General features: G+C 35.5%; 1 protein-coding gene across 1 annotated transcript in view; it reads left to right on the forward strand.

The window, feature by feature from the left end:
• Positions 1-18,655, forward strand: part of LOC150087527 (putative ATP-dependent RNA helicase DHX34) — a 57,856-nt gene that overhangs the window by 11,822 nt on the left and 27,379 nt on the right. Inside the window, exons 5-10 of the mRNA XM_090371248.1 lie at positions 4,262-4,543; positions 5,464-5,668; positions 8,995-9,209; positions 9,965-10,159; positions 13,294-13,482; positions 15,061-15,306. Coding sequence (XP_090227374.1) covers positions 4,262-4,543; positions 5,464-5,668; positions 8,995-9,209; positions 9,965-10,159; positions 13,294-13,482; positions 15,061-15,306 — 1,332 coding nt within the window. The remainder of the gene's footprint in view (positions 1-4,261; positions 4,544-5,463; positions 5,669-8,994; positions 9,210-9,964; positions 10,160-13,293; positions 13,483-15,060; positions 15,307-18,655) is intronic.

Consider the following 18,655-nt stretch of genomic DNA (forward strand, 5'->3'; position numbering starts at 1 on the left):
TCATCATAATATTGGTATTAGCCATAATATTATTTTTCTGATAATTGCCACCTAAGTTATTGTAATTGCCACCTAATTTATTTCATCGATAAATGAGTTAGGTGGGTACCTAGTCAGGCAACTGTGGCTTGTATAATAACTTTATCACTTAAAATTTCTTAACTGATAGATAAATAAATAAATAAACATCCATTATTGATTATACCTCAGTTATATATTGATTATACCTAGTCATACAGAACCCGAACATATGCATAAATGAACACACAAGATGTCAGGCCACATGGACTAACATGAGCATTACACAATTACAATGACCATTTATTTTTAATTTAAATATAGCGCAGTAAATTAAAATTATTTAACATAGCCTTAAGTGAACAAACATAGAAACATAATTAGTTATTCATTTTCAAATATATTCATTACTAGCTTAGACTTAGTTGTTTAATGTACTGGTTGAAGTAGTGGGAATCGTGAAATAACAGCTTGAGGTACAAATATAGTTTGTTAATAATATTAATTGTGGACATGAGAAAATCTGTCAACTGCAGTTGTTCTATTGCAAATTAGCACCAGGGCTGAATTCTTTCTGGTATTCTTGAGGAGAACGTATCAAGCAACTTAATCTCACATACAGTGGGTATGCCAGGAGCCCAAATATTGTTTAGAGATGGCTTTGAGAGCCTTTAGCATTAGCTCAGCACAGCATATGATATTCTGTAGATTTGAGAATTTTAAGAGTAGTAAGGTGCTGCAGCAGCCCAACTTTCTGAGCCACACAAACAACATTATTGGTAAAATTCATGTTTTGATATATTTCCATAATTAGATTCCTCTCAGAAATATGAACTAGATTCTGTTAATACCCAGATGCTTTTAAAATTTTTGGCATTCAAAAGATGTGTTTTAAACAAAGTTTTTTGAGTTAAACAACACAAGTCTTTTTGCCAGTTTGCAACTTTAATGTGTTGCCTAGTGAGGGTGGAACAAAATGCAAAGGATAGCTTCCTTATTATGGGCTGATTTCTTTCAAATCAGCCCATAATAAGGATTGAGAGCAAAACCAAATTTTATGTTATTGGAGGAATGTAGGGGAGGAGGGAATGAAAGCCCTGCAATAAGAGGAATGCAGGGGAGGAGTGAATTAAAGCTGAGAATAGAATAGCATACAGGACAGGTTTCCATCTTAAGAAATACCATGGAAACTGATTTAGAGAATTCCTTAGAAAGAATTAGGGTTCCATGGGTATTCTCCAAAGGGGAATCTGTGTGAGAATGTCTCCAGGCCTAACAGCATCAAATGTAGACTTGAGAGCTACTGTATGTGGATTCAGTGACAATCAAGGTGGTCTGTAGTAAATTAGTGATGATGAAAATACCTTTTCTTCTGTAATGAATTTGCAGAACTTAAAAGGATTTGTTCGGTAATTGAAAGGAGTAGAATTCTTTGCATAAGCTTCAGAACAGATGAGAAAATGGTTCTGGGTTTCCATTCTTTTAATTGAGAGGTAGGTACTTTTGGATGGGAAATAAATCACATCTTAACTAGCTTTTATGAAAAAAATATTTGGTGTGGGTATCTGTTAAACATACCAGTGAGTGCATCAAGAATTACAGGCTTGACATCTTTTGACAACAAAATTAGGAATTAAATTAGGGGCTCAGACTTAATTGTTTCTTTGTCTTATGTGAACCTTTGAAGTGGCAGGTTTGAAAATGGAATTTCAATTGGAATTTCATTGTGTTCACATCAGTCCTTAAAATGACAAAATTAAATCAAGTACCAAATTCAGGGTAGGTGGGAGTTCACAGTTCCAAGAGGTTGCAATTGGTAAAATTTTTTTTTTTTCTCACAGAAGTTCTAAATGTAAGATAATCATTCTTTTTTTTTTTTTTTTTTCAGATAACAAATAGAGCTCTTGCTGTAGTATATTGAGAAATGTAATTGGCAATAGTGTTGTTTGTTTTTGGCAGTTAAGAGTTTGTATTAATATTAGCCATATGGTGCAGGGGCAGCCAGAGGTTTTTGCTCCAACCCAAAATAAATAAATAAATAAATAAATAAATAAATAATTAATTAATCTTTTTTTTAATTATTTTTTTAAACCATAAATAGGAAAGATAGAATGTATACTACTTGGAAGAGAGGTGGGGGAATTACGGAAGCCAGTTCAGAAGAACAGTACCCATGGAAGTATCTATAGAAAAGGAATGCAGTATAAAGTGAATGTCTGAGACAAAGATTGGAGAGACTTTGTAAGAGATGGGTTATTAATTAACCTGACTGCCCTCTTTTGAATTGAGTCAAGAAGCTTCAGAGAGGTTTTAGGGCTACCACCCCATATGTCAGGGTAAGGCAGATTTGAGATTTCTACAGAGTGAGTAGTTGTTTAGAAGAAAAGTAATTCCAAAAGTGAAAAAGAAAACCCAGTTTTTAGATGCAGAGGAAGCAATATTTTTGATATGCTTATGCTGAGAAAGAGAGAGAGAGCAATTTGAAGTTAGGATAATCCCTAATAGAGGTATATGATCCTGTCTAGAAATGTAAGTGTCATTGAAGATAAGCATAGGAGCAGTAGACTTTTTTTTTTGTGAGATGTAAGATAGAACTGAGTTTTAGAAGGATTTTAAAAGGATTGATACATTCTACATCCCACTAGTACTTGAGAAAGCTGAGATTTTGAGGACCTTGCTTGCTGTTTTTAGCAGTTTACTCCAGCTAGTTTAAAATAATTCTGATGCCATTTGTATTCATGCATATTGTAGCATCTGCCAGAATAACTGTAGGAACTCTAAAGTCAAGAAATCTGGGAGGGGGATGAAAGTTTTTGAGTGACATTTATTTGGGAAAGTTTATTGTGGGGAAATGTAGACTAAATCATTTGAATATCAAAAGTGTAGGTGACAGCCAAGTAGTGATCAGATTTGAAGAAAGACCCAAATTGAGTTTCAGAGAAGTGCTTAATACTAAGTGTCCTTTCTGAGATTGCAGCACCGAGGAAAAGAAAGAGTAAAGTCACTATAGGTAATTGAGGGCATTCTTTCTATTATTTAAAAACTGAGTATTTGCTAATATCAACTAAAAGTAGCTACAGAAGTCTATCACCAGTGACCAAGAGGAGTTGAAGTCATCACTTGTAAATTTTTTCCCCTGACCGATGTTGCTTGATTGGCCCACAGGATGATGCTTTTTACTCCAATGTTCTTATTTATGCTCCAGCATGACCACCAGGTTAGTGGAGTGTACAATAAATCAATCAATACAAATGTTAATTGTATTTAGCAGTCACGGGCTTGAATCCCGGTCCACTCAAAGAACGCTTGCTTGCTTCTACACTTGTGCTCCTGACCACTTCGCTATGTCCTCATTTAATGCAGTTCAGTATTTAATGAATTTCTTTTGACTTTAAAAATGGTGCTGGTTAAAAGAAATGCACTGTTCAGGTAACTCATGCTAAACTTAATCCTGCACCAATGTTAATCCACCAACAAGAGCAGTACAACATTGTTAATCCACCATTCATTAAAATAAATAGAAAAAATGTATGAATAGTTTTTTAATTACCCCATGCATGTGGGGGGGGGACACACATGCTGTCATCCAAACGATATTTTAATAGTGGATCCAAGTATGCTTTAGCATTCAGCTCCTTTGAGATCCAAACCCCCTATCATTCTATATAGTATATATACCAGTGGTATTCAGCATTTTTTATTGAATATCCCTTACTATTTTATTGAAAGATATATACATTTTTGAGACAACACCTATTTATAATGCTGCCGACAACTGATGATTTAATCTGAACATGTGATTAGCACAAAATAAATTTGCCATATGGATATTAAAAATTTATAGATAAGTTTTCAATAAAGCCAATTTGGTATGCCCCTCCCAAAGGACTTTCTGCACCTTCAGGGTATACATACAGCTGGTTGATTAATACTTTGCATACTACATAGGCTAGAATAGAATTTCCAAATAGAATAGAAACATTGAGAATTCTTATAGATATTGTTTGGTATTCATTTGACAGCATAGCTAGTTTTTAAGCCATGTGGAATACTTGCTGATACCAACTGAAATTTGCCATAGTAATTAGATAGTATTAATATTGTAAAATGATGTAAGGCAGCAAGCTTATGTAGCATTAGCTACTAAAAAACAAAAAAAAAATAAATAACCATTTTTTTTGCTTGTCCCTTTTAATAGTTTGTCCAACAAATAATTAAAAAAAATTACAAATGGTTTCTTTAGGTTCCAGGTAGGCTTTTTCCAATTCAAGTGAAGTATTTTCCAATACCAGTTGAAGAACAACATTCAGACTCAGGCAGACTAAATCCTGCACCTTTTGTGCGAATCATGCAGCAGATTGACAATAAATATTCTACTAGTGAACGAGGAGACATGCTTGTATTTTTGAGTGGTATGACAGAGATTTCCATTATTGAAGAAGCTGCTCGAATGTATGCTCAGCAGACACAGAAATGGATAGTGCTTCCATTGCATAGCACTCTTTCATTAACTGAACAAGACAAGGTTAGTTTATTACCCTATTTTTGATTTTTTCTCCCAATCATTTTCTTGATTAGAATAATTTGCATTTTTCATCAAGTGGTTGGTATGTACCATATTTTCTTGAATATCCTACATGCTTTTTTTCTCAAATAAATCACATGCATTGCTAGGAACCAAAAATTTGAGTGCATGGCTTATTTTGAAATTTAGTCTGAAGCTTGAGATTGCTCTTAAGTCTATGACTAACTAAGAGAATAAAAATACTGCCTTTTTATTAACTTCACCATTTTTACTAACTGTTTTTATTAAATTCAGGATTTTTATTCACCAATCTAGCAGTAGCCTAAAATAAGTATTTTCTTTATTACTAATATTTATTGAAATGTAATGTGGAATTTTGCCTTGAATAAAAAGTTAGATTTGCTCCTTTAGAAATGATTGTTCTTGTTTCTTAGCAATGCATGATTTATTTGATGTTAATGAAACAGATAGATAAAAACATCAATGTTATTTACTGCTCAGTGAAAGTTGAAGGGTAGTGGGTGTGTTCATCTCCCATTTCAGAAATCCCATTTCATGCAGCTTTCAAGATTTTTTCTAAGTTTGGTGTCCGTTGTACTCATGTTCTGCTAAACATGAGTACTAAAAGCATGTAGTTACTATCTTTCATGGTTAGTGGAAAACTGAAAATAATCCAAGAGGCAGAAATTATCATAAATCATATTTATGGTATCAATTGAATTCACATTATTTAACTTTTTCTTTTTCATTCCTTAAAAAATGGGGTGGAGAGCTTATTCAAGGACAGAGTACTTGAAAAAAATGTAGTATATATTAGTGAGTACTCGTGGCATGTCATTAAGTTGTATGACAAAATTTAATAGTTTTAATAACTAATGTAGTGTAATGACTTAATGTTGTTATAATGGCATACTTAATAGGTATTTCATCTGTCACCAGAAGGTGTAAGGAAATGTATTATTTCTACAAATATTGCTGAGACATCAGTGACTATTGATGGTGTGAGGTTTGTTGTGGATTCTGGAAAAGTTAAAGAGATGAGCTATGATACTGCTTGTAGGATGAGGAAATTGAAAGAATTTTGGATCAGTCGTGCAAGTGCTGAGCAGAGGAAGGGCAGAGCAGGTTTGTTATAATTTATTTGTTGTGTATGCATATCAGTATATACAGGGTGTTTTAAAAGTGATGGTCATAAAGGTGAACTGTACAGGCTACAATATGCAAAAAAAGCCTAGTAAACACAGGTCCTTAAGTGAATCTTTTTTGAGATATTGCACATTTCTAGTTATCCACCACTGCAAAGTGAACTGTACAGAGTTGGGATCCACCACTGACTTGTTTGTTTAGGTTAGGTTATGCTCATTCTTTCCCTTTCCCCATGCTCTGAGACATAGCAGGCATACTAGTACTTATCAAAGGATAGTCAACATGGAAAGAGGTTACAGCAACGAAGAGTATGTGGACATGCACTTCATGTATGGTAAAGCCAACGGCAGTGCACTCGAGGCTGCACGTTTGCACCAAGAAGCATTTCCCCGCCGAAGGCAGCCAACAGGTGCATATTCATAAGGGTATATCAACGCCTTAGAGAACATGGGTGCTTCACACATGGAGTACGAGCAGGTAGGCTCAGAATCATAACACCTGATGTTGAGGAAAGGGTGTTAGAAAGAATAGAACAAAATCCAGGAATTTCGACAAGTAGGGTTGCTCTGCAAGAGCATGTACTGAGTCATAGCAGTGTGTGGCAAATTTTACATTGCCAGTTACTGTACCCCTACCATATCCAGTGTGTACAAGGTCTCAGCAATGCAGACTACACTCCCAGAGTGCTCCCATAGTCAGTGGTGGATCTTAACAGAAAATGTGAATTATCTCGAAAATGGTTCATTTGCTGCCCAATGTTCACTGGGACTTTTTTGCTTATTTTAGTTTGTACTTTTCACCTTTAAATTATTGACCATCATTTTTGAAACACCCTGTATATTACATATATGTAATATACACTGGTAATTCACACTCTTGTAATTCACAGTGCATATTACATTTGTTATTAATTTATCAGATTCTCTTAAATTGATTATCTAATAAACTATTGAGGCACAGTCCAGAAACAGCCTCCATTTATTTCTTGTAGTATTGTCATGTTATGGTGTAAAGCTTAGTTAATGCATCTAACTTTTCTACATAATTCCCCTCTTTATCTTCATGATGATGGGATGGCATCAGAGGTAGATGAGGCAAAGGATGACATAAATGAAGACCTGTTAGAGATGGTATTATAATATTGGACATCTCATGACATATTTGTTTTCTGTCATGAGTTGGCAGATCTTCCTGTTCTGATGTTCATTTTGATACCACCCTGGCAACATGTTCTAACAGTATCCAAGTTTTGGATTTCATGTGAATGGTGATTTGCTGTCAATCATTCAAAATTCATTATGTTAGCTTTATGTAAATTACCTTATGCATGTTAAAGGAATTGCACACTTAAACAACCATTCTCGCACCTCTTTGTTTGCCTGCCAACATTTACACATTTTATAGTACCTTTAGATTCCAATGTCAAGGCAGTAACAGAAATGTTATTGGATGTTATACTGTGCTGACCAGCTTGACATGCTAATTATTTAAATCCATATTAATTACATTTATGAATTTATGCATCTGAACTTTCAAGTAAATTCATCTATCCATTCTTTCTAGTTAATTTCAATGACAAGCACATGGGAAAATACATATGGGAAACAGCAACCCCATAGCAACGTATCAACTCTGTGGTACTACACTGACAGTGGTAGAGAATGAAAGGGACCTGGGGGTGGTTGTGCAGGCAGATATGAAGTTTTCTGAGCAGTGCAGACGGGCTGCAAGAGTAGCTCATGGTGTATTGTCGATGATATATAGGAATTTTTCTAGCAGGGATAAGGAGGTGATTATCCCCTTGTATAAGGCAATGGTCAGGCCACACCTAGAGTACTGTATACAGGTCTGGAGGCCTCATTTCAAGGATGTAGAGATGCTGGAACGAGTACAGAGAAGGGCAACAAGATTAGTGAATGGAACAAACGGGTGCTCTTACGAAGAAAGGCTTAAGTTTTGCAAATTACAGTGTCTGGAGACTAGGCACCAGCGAGGTAATCTGATAGAGGTGTATAAAGCCTTGAATGGTTTGAGCATGCTCAATGCTGATGGGATTCTTCCTCTTGCTCAGAATAATCACCTGAGAGGGCATAAATTCAAATTTAGGAAGGACAGATGTAGGATAGACGTGAGGAAATTTGCCTTTAGCCAGCAGGTGGTTGGTTGGTTGGTGGAACAGAGTTCCATCCCTTGTCGTGGAAGTTGATAGCCTAAAAAAGTTTAAGGCTCAGCTGGACAGGTATTTCGAACGAACAGAGGGGTGAAGTGGAAGTGGTTATTTTTTATTTATTTATTTTTATTTTTTTATTTTTTTATTTTTTGGCTGATGCTGCATAAGCTTGCTTTCTTGCATCAAATGGCTCTACTAATGCTAAAGCATTCTTTCTAGGACATCTATTCTCATATCATGCAAAGTACTGCATATGGGTAGCAGTAACCCAAGAGAAATGTACCAACTCTGTGGTACTACACTCAGGGAGGTGGAGAATGAAAAAGACCTTGGGGTAATTGTGCAGTCAGATATGAAGTTCTCTGAGCAGTGCAGATGGGCTGCCAGAGCAGGTCATGGAGTTTTGTCGATGATATATAGGAATACTGTATACAGGTCTGGAGGCTTCATTTTAGGAAGGATGTAGAGTTGCTAGAACGAGAAAAGAGAAGGGCAACAAGGTGAAAGGAACAAAGGCTTAAGTTCTGCAAGTTGCAGCATCTGGAGACTAGGTGATGTGATTGAGGTGTATAAGGCCTTGAATAGTTTGAGAGACTCAATGCTGATGGGATAGTTCCGCTTGCTCAGACTAAGAACCTAAGGGAGCATAGATTCAAATTGAGGAAAGACAGTTGTAGAATAGATGTGCGAAAGTTTACCTTTAGCCAACGGGTATTTGATTGCTGGAACAAACTTCCATCTGTTGTTGTGGAAGTTGATAGCTTAAATAAATTTAAGGCTGAACTAGACAAGCATTTGGAGTGACCGGATGGGTGAAATGGGAAGTTTTTTTTTTTTTTGTTTTTTTTGGCTGATGCTGCTTTCTTGCATCATATGTCACAACTAATGCTAATCCTAATTCTTGAAATTACTTAGAAAGAATGGATGTGAATTAAATGATATAAATGAATTAAATAGTTTATGGATTAAAATGAATAATTAGGTGCAAATATTATCAAAATAATAGTATATAAAGCTGTGAAGTGTGAGATCCAAAAGATTTTGAAATGGTCATGTTTTTTATACTTTAATTAAAAAGAAATGTGTTAGTTTGGGAATATGAACCTTTATGTCTCATTTATATTTAAAATTTTAGGCAGGACAGGACCAGGTGTGTGTTTCAGACTGTATGCTGAATCTGAATATGAGGCTCTCGATGCTTATTCTACTCCAGAAATTCAGAGGGTTCCGTTGGATTCTTTATTACTTCAGATGATTGCTATGGGCCTTCCAGATGCACGAAAATTTCCATTTCTAGAGCCACCTGCTCTTACTAGCATAGAAGAATCTCTTCAGAGTTTGAAAGATCAGGTATCTTTAATAAAATTTAACTTAAATATAAATTTTATTGAAAAATAAGTAAGTTAACATATGATTTGTATAAAAAAAAGGGCTAGTTGGTTAAATTGGGTACAAAATCAATGTCAGTAGCTGATACTGTTGTCAGTTTATTGGTTGGAGAGGTTGAATATTCTAAAGCTTGCTGTCACCTAAGTGATGCTATTAGAAAGCTTTTTAACTTCTTGTTGTGATCCATAGCTGGTAAGTAACCTAATGTTTTACCCACTACACTTATTCAAAAATATCAATTGAAAACTCTCTGGTAACTTGCTAGATAGAAGAATATTGAAAAAAAAGTAAAGCAATATTCAAGGCCTGTTGCTGCGCTTCAAATTTATTACTCAAATAAACAGCAATAGGTTTGCATGGTCACTAAGTGCAGGCTGCAAGAAAAAACATACCAGTATGTAATACACAGGTTCTCTTTACTGTGCCACCCCCCTTACTCATATGAGGAGAAGAGAGTATTTATGAATGGCTTTAATCTGGACTTTTATTTTAACAATGCACAGTCCCAGAAACCTTACATTCCTGTAGTATGATGAGTTGTCTTCTATTTTTTATATTTTATTTTTTTTTTACTATTGTCGATTGATAATTTTAATAGAAATTTTTATTTTTAATAAATGACACATGTTTAGAAAAGAAAAAACAATATGTTACATTCAAAAATTTGATATATGTGAAGAATTATATATTTTGATAGACAAACTATTCTTTCCTAGGGAGCATTGATGGAAGATGAGACACTGACTCCAATGGGAAGGATGTTATCACGTTTACCAGTAGATGTAACTGTTGGAAAGATGCTGATATTGGGTTCTGTGTTTTTACTGATTGAACCTGTTCTGTCACTTGCAGCTGCCATGAGTGTTCAGTCACCTTTAACCAATCGTTCATTTAGAGATCCAGATGCATTGGTAAGTCTTAAGTAGGCAAAAATCATTCTTTCAGTGTGTAATTTTATTAGAATTTTATTTCTATGACTCTAGAAAAAAATTATATTTGCAATATTATTCTTTCTAATTTCAATGTGATGTAGTATGTGATATATTCAATGTCACATCGTATACAAAATGAAGTGGTTCAAATTCAGACATGTTTAGAAGTTGTTGAGTGACTGGCAATCACAATTCATTTTTTTGGTTCATATTTAACAGTTAATTTTTTTTTTTGGTTCGGATTTCACAGTTTAGATTTTATGTGCTATTAAAAGCCATTGTCCTGAACCTTTATGTTTTTACAGTAAACTCTTTTTCTGAAAATAAAACAATTGTTGCAAGATTATTGTTTCAAGATGCTGAAAAAATATGGGTCTTAGTCACACAAAACTGCTTCCTGAATTATTTCCAACAACACTAGAATTTTTGTCAAAAATCAAAAATATAATTTAAAAAAATATACTGTGCTGCCACTTGATTAGGTACACCTACTTAGTAGCATGTTGAGCCTCCTTTAGCCTTCAAAACAGCCAGAATTTGTCTAGGCGCGGATTGAACAAGATGCTGAAAACATTGTACAGGAATGAAGTACCATGCAGACATGAGTGTGTCATGCGGTTCCTTGAGATTCGACGGAGGTGTAGGCCTGCAGTGAACAGCCCTTTCCAGCTCATTCCAAAGATGTTCAGTACTATTGAGATCAGTGACTGAGCGGGCCACTGCAGCAAAGAAAAGTCATTGTCATGTTCCTGGAACCATTCAATAGTGATTCGGGCTTTGTGCACCGGCGCATTATTTTGCTGGAAGTAACCATCTGACTGAAGATAAACTGTCAACATGAATGGATGCATTTGGCCAGCAATGATGTTTAGGTACGATGTGGCATTCAGACGTGAATCTATGGGTATCAATGGACCCAAAGTGTGCCAACAAAACATTCCCCACACCATAACACTGCCCCCACCACCTTGCACAGTAGTCGTCAGACATGACGGGTCCATGGATTCATATTCTTTTTGCCAAATCTGAACCTTCCATCAACATGATGCACCAGGAACTTCGGCTCATCAGACCAAGCAACTGTTTTCCAATTCTCGATAATCCAGTGCTGGTGTTGCTCTCTTGTTCTTCATTGATAACAAAGGTACGCGATGTGGCCGTTGGCTGTTGTAGCCCATTTGTGACAAAAATGCAACTAGTGGTCTGTTGCGATATTTTGTTCTGCTTACCAAGGTTGTATTGTAACGTGATGTGCAACATTTTGGCCCGTCTGTTTGCTTGCACAATTCTAGACATCCTCCTGTGGCCTCTCTCTCATCAACAAGTGATTTTCTTCCACATGAGTGCCATTGAGAGGATGTTTTCTGTTCGTTGCACCATTCTCTCGATACACCCTTGAAACTGTGGTGCATGAAAAGTTCAGGAGAACTGCCGTTTCAGAGATGCTTTGTCCAGCACATCTTGCACTTACTGCCATGCCACATTCGTAGTCCATTAGATTACTCCTTTTCCCCATTCTTGCTATGGTTTGTACACTTAACTGATACTAGAAAGGTTGTTCTGCTGCATTTATATCCACAACTGTGGTCATGTGACTTGCAACGTTGTGGGACAAACCATTTGTGTGCACAGCAGGGGTGTACCTAATAAAGTGGCAGCACAGTGTATTCATACAATAAAATCATCATTATTTCTTTTTTTTTTTTATACATATCCTATAGTAATATCCTCTCCTCTCTAACCATTTATATAACTATTTTAAGTTATTGTTATTATTTGGTTTTTAGGAGCATTAGCAACTAAGGCCATATTGCTCCGGGAATATGCGGTGGTCATTCCCTGACTATTTTAAGTGACCTTCAAAGTATAGATCACCGAGAGTTGCATCTCTGTGGGTTAATTTAGAATTTTCAGCCTGCACAATGGGTGTATGTGCACACAAATTGTACAGATATAATGCACATTGCTTATGTACTACTACTACCACCACCACAACTACTATGAACTGGTATGCTATGACCATTGTAGTCATTGCATCCAATAGCCTATAACAAACTGATTGCCTTGAAGGAGATGTTTAAAAGTATGCCCATTTGCTCATTAAAAAAATATTATATATATATATATATTATACTTATATTTGAATAATGTTTGAAATAATTGAAAACTGAATCTTTCATAATAAAAATATAAAGATAAAGCAAACATCAGAGGCAGCAAAAAAGCATATTCCTCTACATGATGCTTGAAATATAAAAGTAAAGTAAATTAGAATGATAATTAAAAAAATGCTTTTTATTTTTTTTTAATTATCATTCTAATTTACTTTTATATATATCTTCTTCTTTAATGCTGCCGAATGGCGTTTGCGACTTCGTTTTGATATTGTTCTCTGTCTAGCGCTGCGTGTAGAATTTGTGCTGTTGTCATTTGAAGCCAGGTGTTGATGTTATCTAGCCATGCCATTTTCGGTTTGCCTGGGCGTTTCTTGCCTTCGATTTATATATATACACACACATATAAAATGAATAATTTATATACATATTTATACTCTACGATTGATTCCCTCTCCCACTTTTGTGTATGAATTCTTTTATAACTTGTTTTACTCTCTTCTGGAGTAATCGAATTGTATTATTGTAAATCTTAGAAAAAAATGTATATGTCTTCTATGTCTGATTTGCCACTCTATTTAATGATACTACTCATTAAGCCATGAACTGAAACTTGCAGCATTAAATATTGTGTGATTTTGTTTCATATTTATCAGCTTGAAAAAATTTTGAGAACACTAACTTTCCCAAACCCTGGAAAATATTGCAAAGTAGCATAACGTACTGTTGCTTTAATCCATTCATTTTTAGTATATTATGAAATCTAATATTAAAAGTGCTAAAGATGCAGATATGTTATTCAGATTGTTGTTATATGCTTAAATACTTTCTTAATGCTGCAGTAACAAGAGAACTTTTGTGTGTTTATTGAATTTAAATTTGGTAACTTTAGTAGTTGAATTTAAATTTTGACTTTAATAAACAATTTCTGCTGTTTCAGTGTTTGCTGTTATTTTTTGTTGTCTGTAATTTTTGTTTTTCTATGTGGAATATTTGTAGGCATCAAGGAAATCATTGCAATCCACTCATGGGGATCCATTCACACTTTTGAATTTGTACCACAAATGGTTAGAAGTGAAATCTGATAAACATAGTAACTCACGAAAATGGTGTAGAAGACATGGGCTTGAGGAACAAAGATTTTATGAAATGACTAAGTTACGACAACAGTTCAAAGAACTACTGAAGGTAAGGAAGACTTTTTCTAAAAAAGTATAAAATGGAACTACAAAATGGAGCTATTTTATTTTCTAATCATCTTATAAAAATATTAAAAAGGAATAAGTATATTTTTGAGAATTTTTAATGATCTTGGTGCTTATGGGTGTGTGATATCAGATAATTTTATACATTAATACATAAGAATTAAGTTCAGAAGTTTGATTAAAAATACAACTTAATATATTCTTGAAAAGAAGTATAAATATTTTGTGGAACATCCTGTTACAATGAATGGGGTATGAATCATTTCATTATTCTTAAATTTTCTAACGAATAGTGTTCATAAAATTATTGTTCTTATTTTAATAGATCATTATTTATTTGGATAAGTTCTTCCTCACTTTTCTGACATACACAAGTGCTAATTTTTGCTTTATGCTTCTTAAATATCAACTTTAAAGTTTTCTAAAGAATTAAATACATTTTTTCAAAGATTATTATTTTAAAATGTTATAAGATATACAACAGTCCGTAAAATATTAGTAAACATCAAATTGAGAAATATTTTCACTTATTAATGCATTTTATATTAATTTTTTTATTAACATGTTATTTTTCATTTTAATATTTAAAATTATTTTTTGTTCATTAATAGAAATTCAATTCCTGTGAGTTTAGACTGCCCTAAAGTTGAATCAGAGTAGTAATCTGCTTACTAGTCTGCTTAGAGGGATATTTATAGAGCAAACACTTGAAACCATGAAAACATGGCTTTGTTGTAACCATGTAAGCATAGTTTTTTGCTTTGATTTCAGCATGATTTATTTCAGGAAAGTGAAAAGTGTAGGTGATCTTATCAATTGAATTGTCAATGACAAAAATTCTAATTAGCATTTTGGGGGGGGGGGGAGAATAAAAAACTAAGCTGGTGGAAAGTGTGAAAACCCAGACTGTTTTATACCTTCTCAGGTAAGAAAAAACCAATTGCATATAAAGTTTTACTCAGAACATTTATTAAGAAAAAATTTTTGTTATGGTTTATATCTGTTTTAGCTATTTTTTTGTTTCTGTTTTTTAATTCAATTGTTGATGACAAAAATTGTGTTTAGCATCGTGTGAAATGTTATATAATAATGAGCTTATATCATAATACCAGAATTATTTGTTTTCTTAAGGCTTTTTTTTTTTTTTAATATACTTATTCTGGCAATAATCAACTGTTGTTTCATTTAAATGTAATTATATAGGTTACTGTTTGAAGGGCAGTCTTCCACATGCAGACAACATGATGTAGGAAGGTATCAAAGAGAGACCATCACTCTGCATGAATTATGGATTTTCAATTTTTTAAGGCTAGGAGGGGACCGCACAGGATGTATACCTCTAGTGAGTGACTTGATCTAATAGCAGCAACAACAAAATTCACTGCTTCCACTGTAATATACAGTAATCTTTCATTCAGTGAATTTTCCTTCAAATTCATGCAAAGTAGTACTCTCTCTCTCTCTCTCTCTCTCTTTCATACCTTTCTACATGGTAAAAATTAGTAATTAATGTTACTCGTTTTAAATGTCAAATTTATTTTTTTTATCATTTTATATACAGGATGCCAGAATGTTATATTCTAGCACAAAGGAGTTGACCAGTAGTGAACGTGTCCGAAGGTATGGGGAGATAAAACACCTGAGAAATATGAAACGTCAGTTTTATAGAGCTCCTAAACAAGTGAAGAGGCTCAGATTAGAGACAGACATAGAAGGAATTATTAATGAGGGGAGTGACGATGAAAAAGATGAGAAAGATATTCAAGATATTGATTTTAGGATTGCTCATGATAGGAATCAAGTTAGGGTGAGCAGACTATTGTTGGGTATTCTTCTGTTTGTGTGATTTAATTAGTTTTTCAATATGTAGTAGTAGTAATAGTAGTAGTGGCATGTGATGCAAGAAAGCAAGTGTATGAGCTTATGCAGCATCAGCCAAAAAAAAAAAAAAAATCACACCATTGCCTCCAAATGCCTGTCCAGTTCCTCCTTAAATTTATTCAACCTATCAACTTCCACAACGACAGATGGAAGTTTGTTCCAGCAATTAACCACCCGCTGGCTAAAGGCAAATTTCCGCACATCTATTCTACATCTGTCTTTTCTTATTTGAATAATTTGAATTTATTCATAATTTGAATTTATGCCCCCTTAGGTTCGTAATCTGAACAAGTGGAAGGATCCCATCAGAATTCAGCGTGCTCAACCCATTCAAGGCCTTATATACCTCAATCAGATCACCGCGCAGGTGCCTAGTCTCCAGCCACTGCAATTTGCAGAACTTAAGCCTCTTTGGTAAGAGGATCCCTTCATTCGCCTCACCAATCTTGTTGCCCTTCTCTGTACATGCTCAAGTAAATCTAAATCCTTCCTAAAATGAGGCCTCCAGACCTGTACGCAGTACTCAAGGCGTGGCCTGACCATTGCCTTATACAGAGGGATAATCACCTCCTTTTCCCTGCTAGCAAAATTCCTATATATCATTGACAAAACCCCATGACCTGCCCTGGCAGCCTGTCTGCATTGCTCAGAAAACTTCATATCTGACTGCACAATTACTCCCAGGTCTTTTTCATTTTCTACCACCCTAAGTGTAGTACCACACAGTTGGTACGTTTCTCTGGGGTTACTTCTACCCATATGCAGTACTTTGCATTTGTCAAGGTTAAACTTCAGTTGCCACTTCTTAGCCCATCTGCCCAAATTATCTAGATCCTGTTGCAGTAGCACACTGCCATTACTGTCATTAACAACCCTGCCAACCTTTGTATCATCTGCAAACTTCGACATTAAGCCTGATATACCTTCATCAATATCATTGATAAATATACAAAACAACAGTGGACCTAACACCGAACCCTGTGGGACTCCACTAATAACATTAGTACAAGAAGAGCAGCACCAATTGATTACAACCCTCTGTTTCTCCCACTCAACCATCCTTTTATCCATTGCAGCAACTTACCCTTAATACCATTCTGCTCCAATTTGTACAATAGTCTTCCATGCGCAACAGTGTCAAAAGCTTTCCTGAAATCCAAATATATGATATCAAAATTATTTTTTGCATCCAGTTCCTTTGTAACCACATCATAATATCCTATCAAATTTGTCAGACAAGACTTTCCCTTAACAAACCCATGCTGTGTCTGAATTATTGCTGCAGTCTTGTCTAGATGATCCTGCAATGCATCTTTAACCAGTGACTCCATTATTTTACCCGGAACAGAAGTTAAACTAACTGGTCTGTAATTACTCGTGTCACTCTTCGATCCCCCTTTGTGAATTGGGGATACATTTGCACATCTCCAGTCCGTGGGAACCTCCCCTGAGTCCAAGGACCCTCTCATAATAATGGCTAAGGGTTTGCTTAGTTGCTTTGCCGCCTCCTTTAATATAACTGGATAGATCCCATCCACCCCAGGTGTCTTTCTTATGTTTAACTTCAACAATTTCTCCTCCACTTTGCTTTCAGTTATTCCAAAATCATTAAGTATCCTGCTACAATTTGATAACCTTCTGCCATTTTCAAACCTTAATAATTCCTCATGTGTGAATGTAGATGCAAAATACTCTTAAGTCTACTTAAGGGCAGGTCTTGCCTGACCAATTTGATTGGATACTATGATGTAGTCACAAAAGAACTGGATGCAGGGAATAACTTTGATATTATATATTTGGATCTTAGAAAGGCTTTTGATACTGTTGCACATGGAAGACTGCTGCACAAATTGGAGCAGTGTGGCATTGGAGGCAAATTGCTGCTATGGATAAGGGGATGGTTGAGTGGCAGAAGACAGAGAGTGGTAATCAATGGACACTGCTCAACGTGGACTAATGTTATTAGTGGAGTTCCTCAGGGTTCAGTGTTGGGTCCGTTGTTGTTTTCGGTGTTTATGAATGATATTGATGATGGTATATCAAGTTTAATGTCCAAGTTTGCAGATAATACAAAGGTTGGCAGGGTTGTTAAGGACACTACAGACACTATGCTGCTGCAACAGGATCTGGAAAGGTTGAACAGATGGGCTGAGAGGTGGCAAATGAAGTTTAACATTGACAAATGTTAAGTACTACATATGGGAAACAGTAACCCCAGAGCAACGTATCAACTCTGCGGTACTACACTGACAGTGGTGGAGAATGAAAAGGACCTGGGGGTAATTGTGCAGGCAGATATGAAGTTCTCTGAGCAGTGCAGACGAGCTGCAAGAGTAGCTCATGGTGTCTTGTCAATGATATACAGGAATTTTTCTAGCAGAGATAAGGAGGTGATTATTCCCTTGTATAAGGCAATGGTTAGGCCACATCTTGAGTACTGTATACAGGTCTGGAAGCCTCATTTCAAGAAGGATGTAGAGCTGCTGGAACGGGTACAGAGAAGGGCAACAAGATTAGTGAATGGAAAAAAGGGTTGCTCTTACGAAGAAAGGCTTAAGTTTTGCAAATTACAGAGTCTGGAGACTAGGCACCGGCGAGGTGATCTGATAGAGGTGTATAAGGCCTTGAATGTTTGAGCATGCTCAATGCCAATGGGATTCTTCCTCTTGCTCGGAATAATCACCTCAGAGGGCATAAATTCAAATTGAGGAAGGACGGATGTCGGATAGATATGCGGAAATTTGCCTTTGGCCAGCGGGTGGTTGGTTGGTGGAACCGACTTCCATCATTTGTTGTTGAAGTTGATAGCCTAATCAAATTTAAGGCTCAACTGGACAGGTATTTCGAATGAACGGAGGGGTGAAATGGGAGTGGTGCGTTTTTTTTTTTTTTTTTGGCTGATACTGAATAAGCTTGCTTTCTTGCATCATATGCCTCTACTAATGCTAATGCTACTCATTCAGTTTGTTTGCTATCTGAGCAGGATCATCAACAGTCGAGCCATTGATGTCAAGTGGACCAATCAGATTCATCCCCTTCCTTTTAGAGTTTATATAAGTAAAGAAATCCTTGCTGTTTTTCTTAGCATCTTTTGCCAAGGATTTCTCGTAATCTGCCTTCGCCTGCCTAACCTCCTTTGTCACCTGATTACAGACTAGCTTATATCTGCCATAGGCTTCTGAGTCGCTTGATAATTTATATGCATCCCATGCATTTTTCTTCTCTATTACGAGTCTCATTAGTTCATTAGATAACCATTTAGGCCTAAACCTTGA

Source organism: Mastigoproctus giganteus, chromosome 4, assembly GCF_048544385.1.
Source record: "Mastigoproctus giganteus isolate SK-2022 chromosome 4, ASM4854438v1, whole genome shotgun sequence".
NCBI lineage: Eukaryota > Metazoa > Arthropoda > Arachnida > Uropygi > Thelyphonidae > Mastigoproctus > Mastigoproctus giganteus.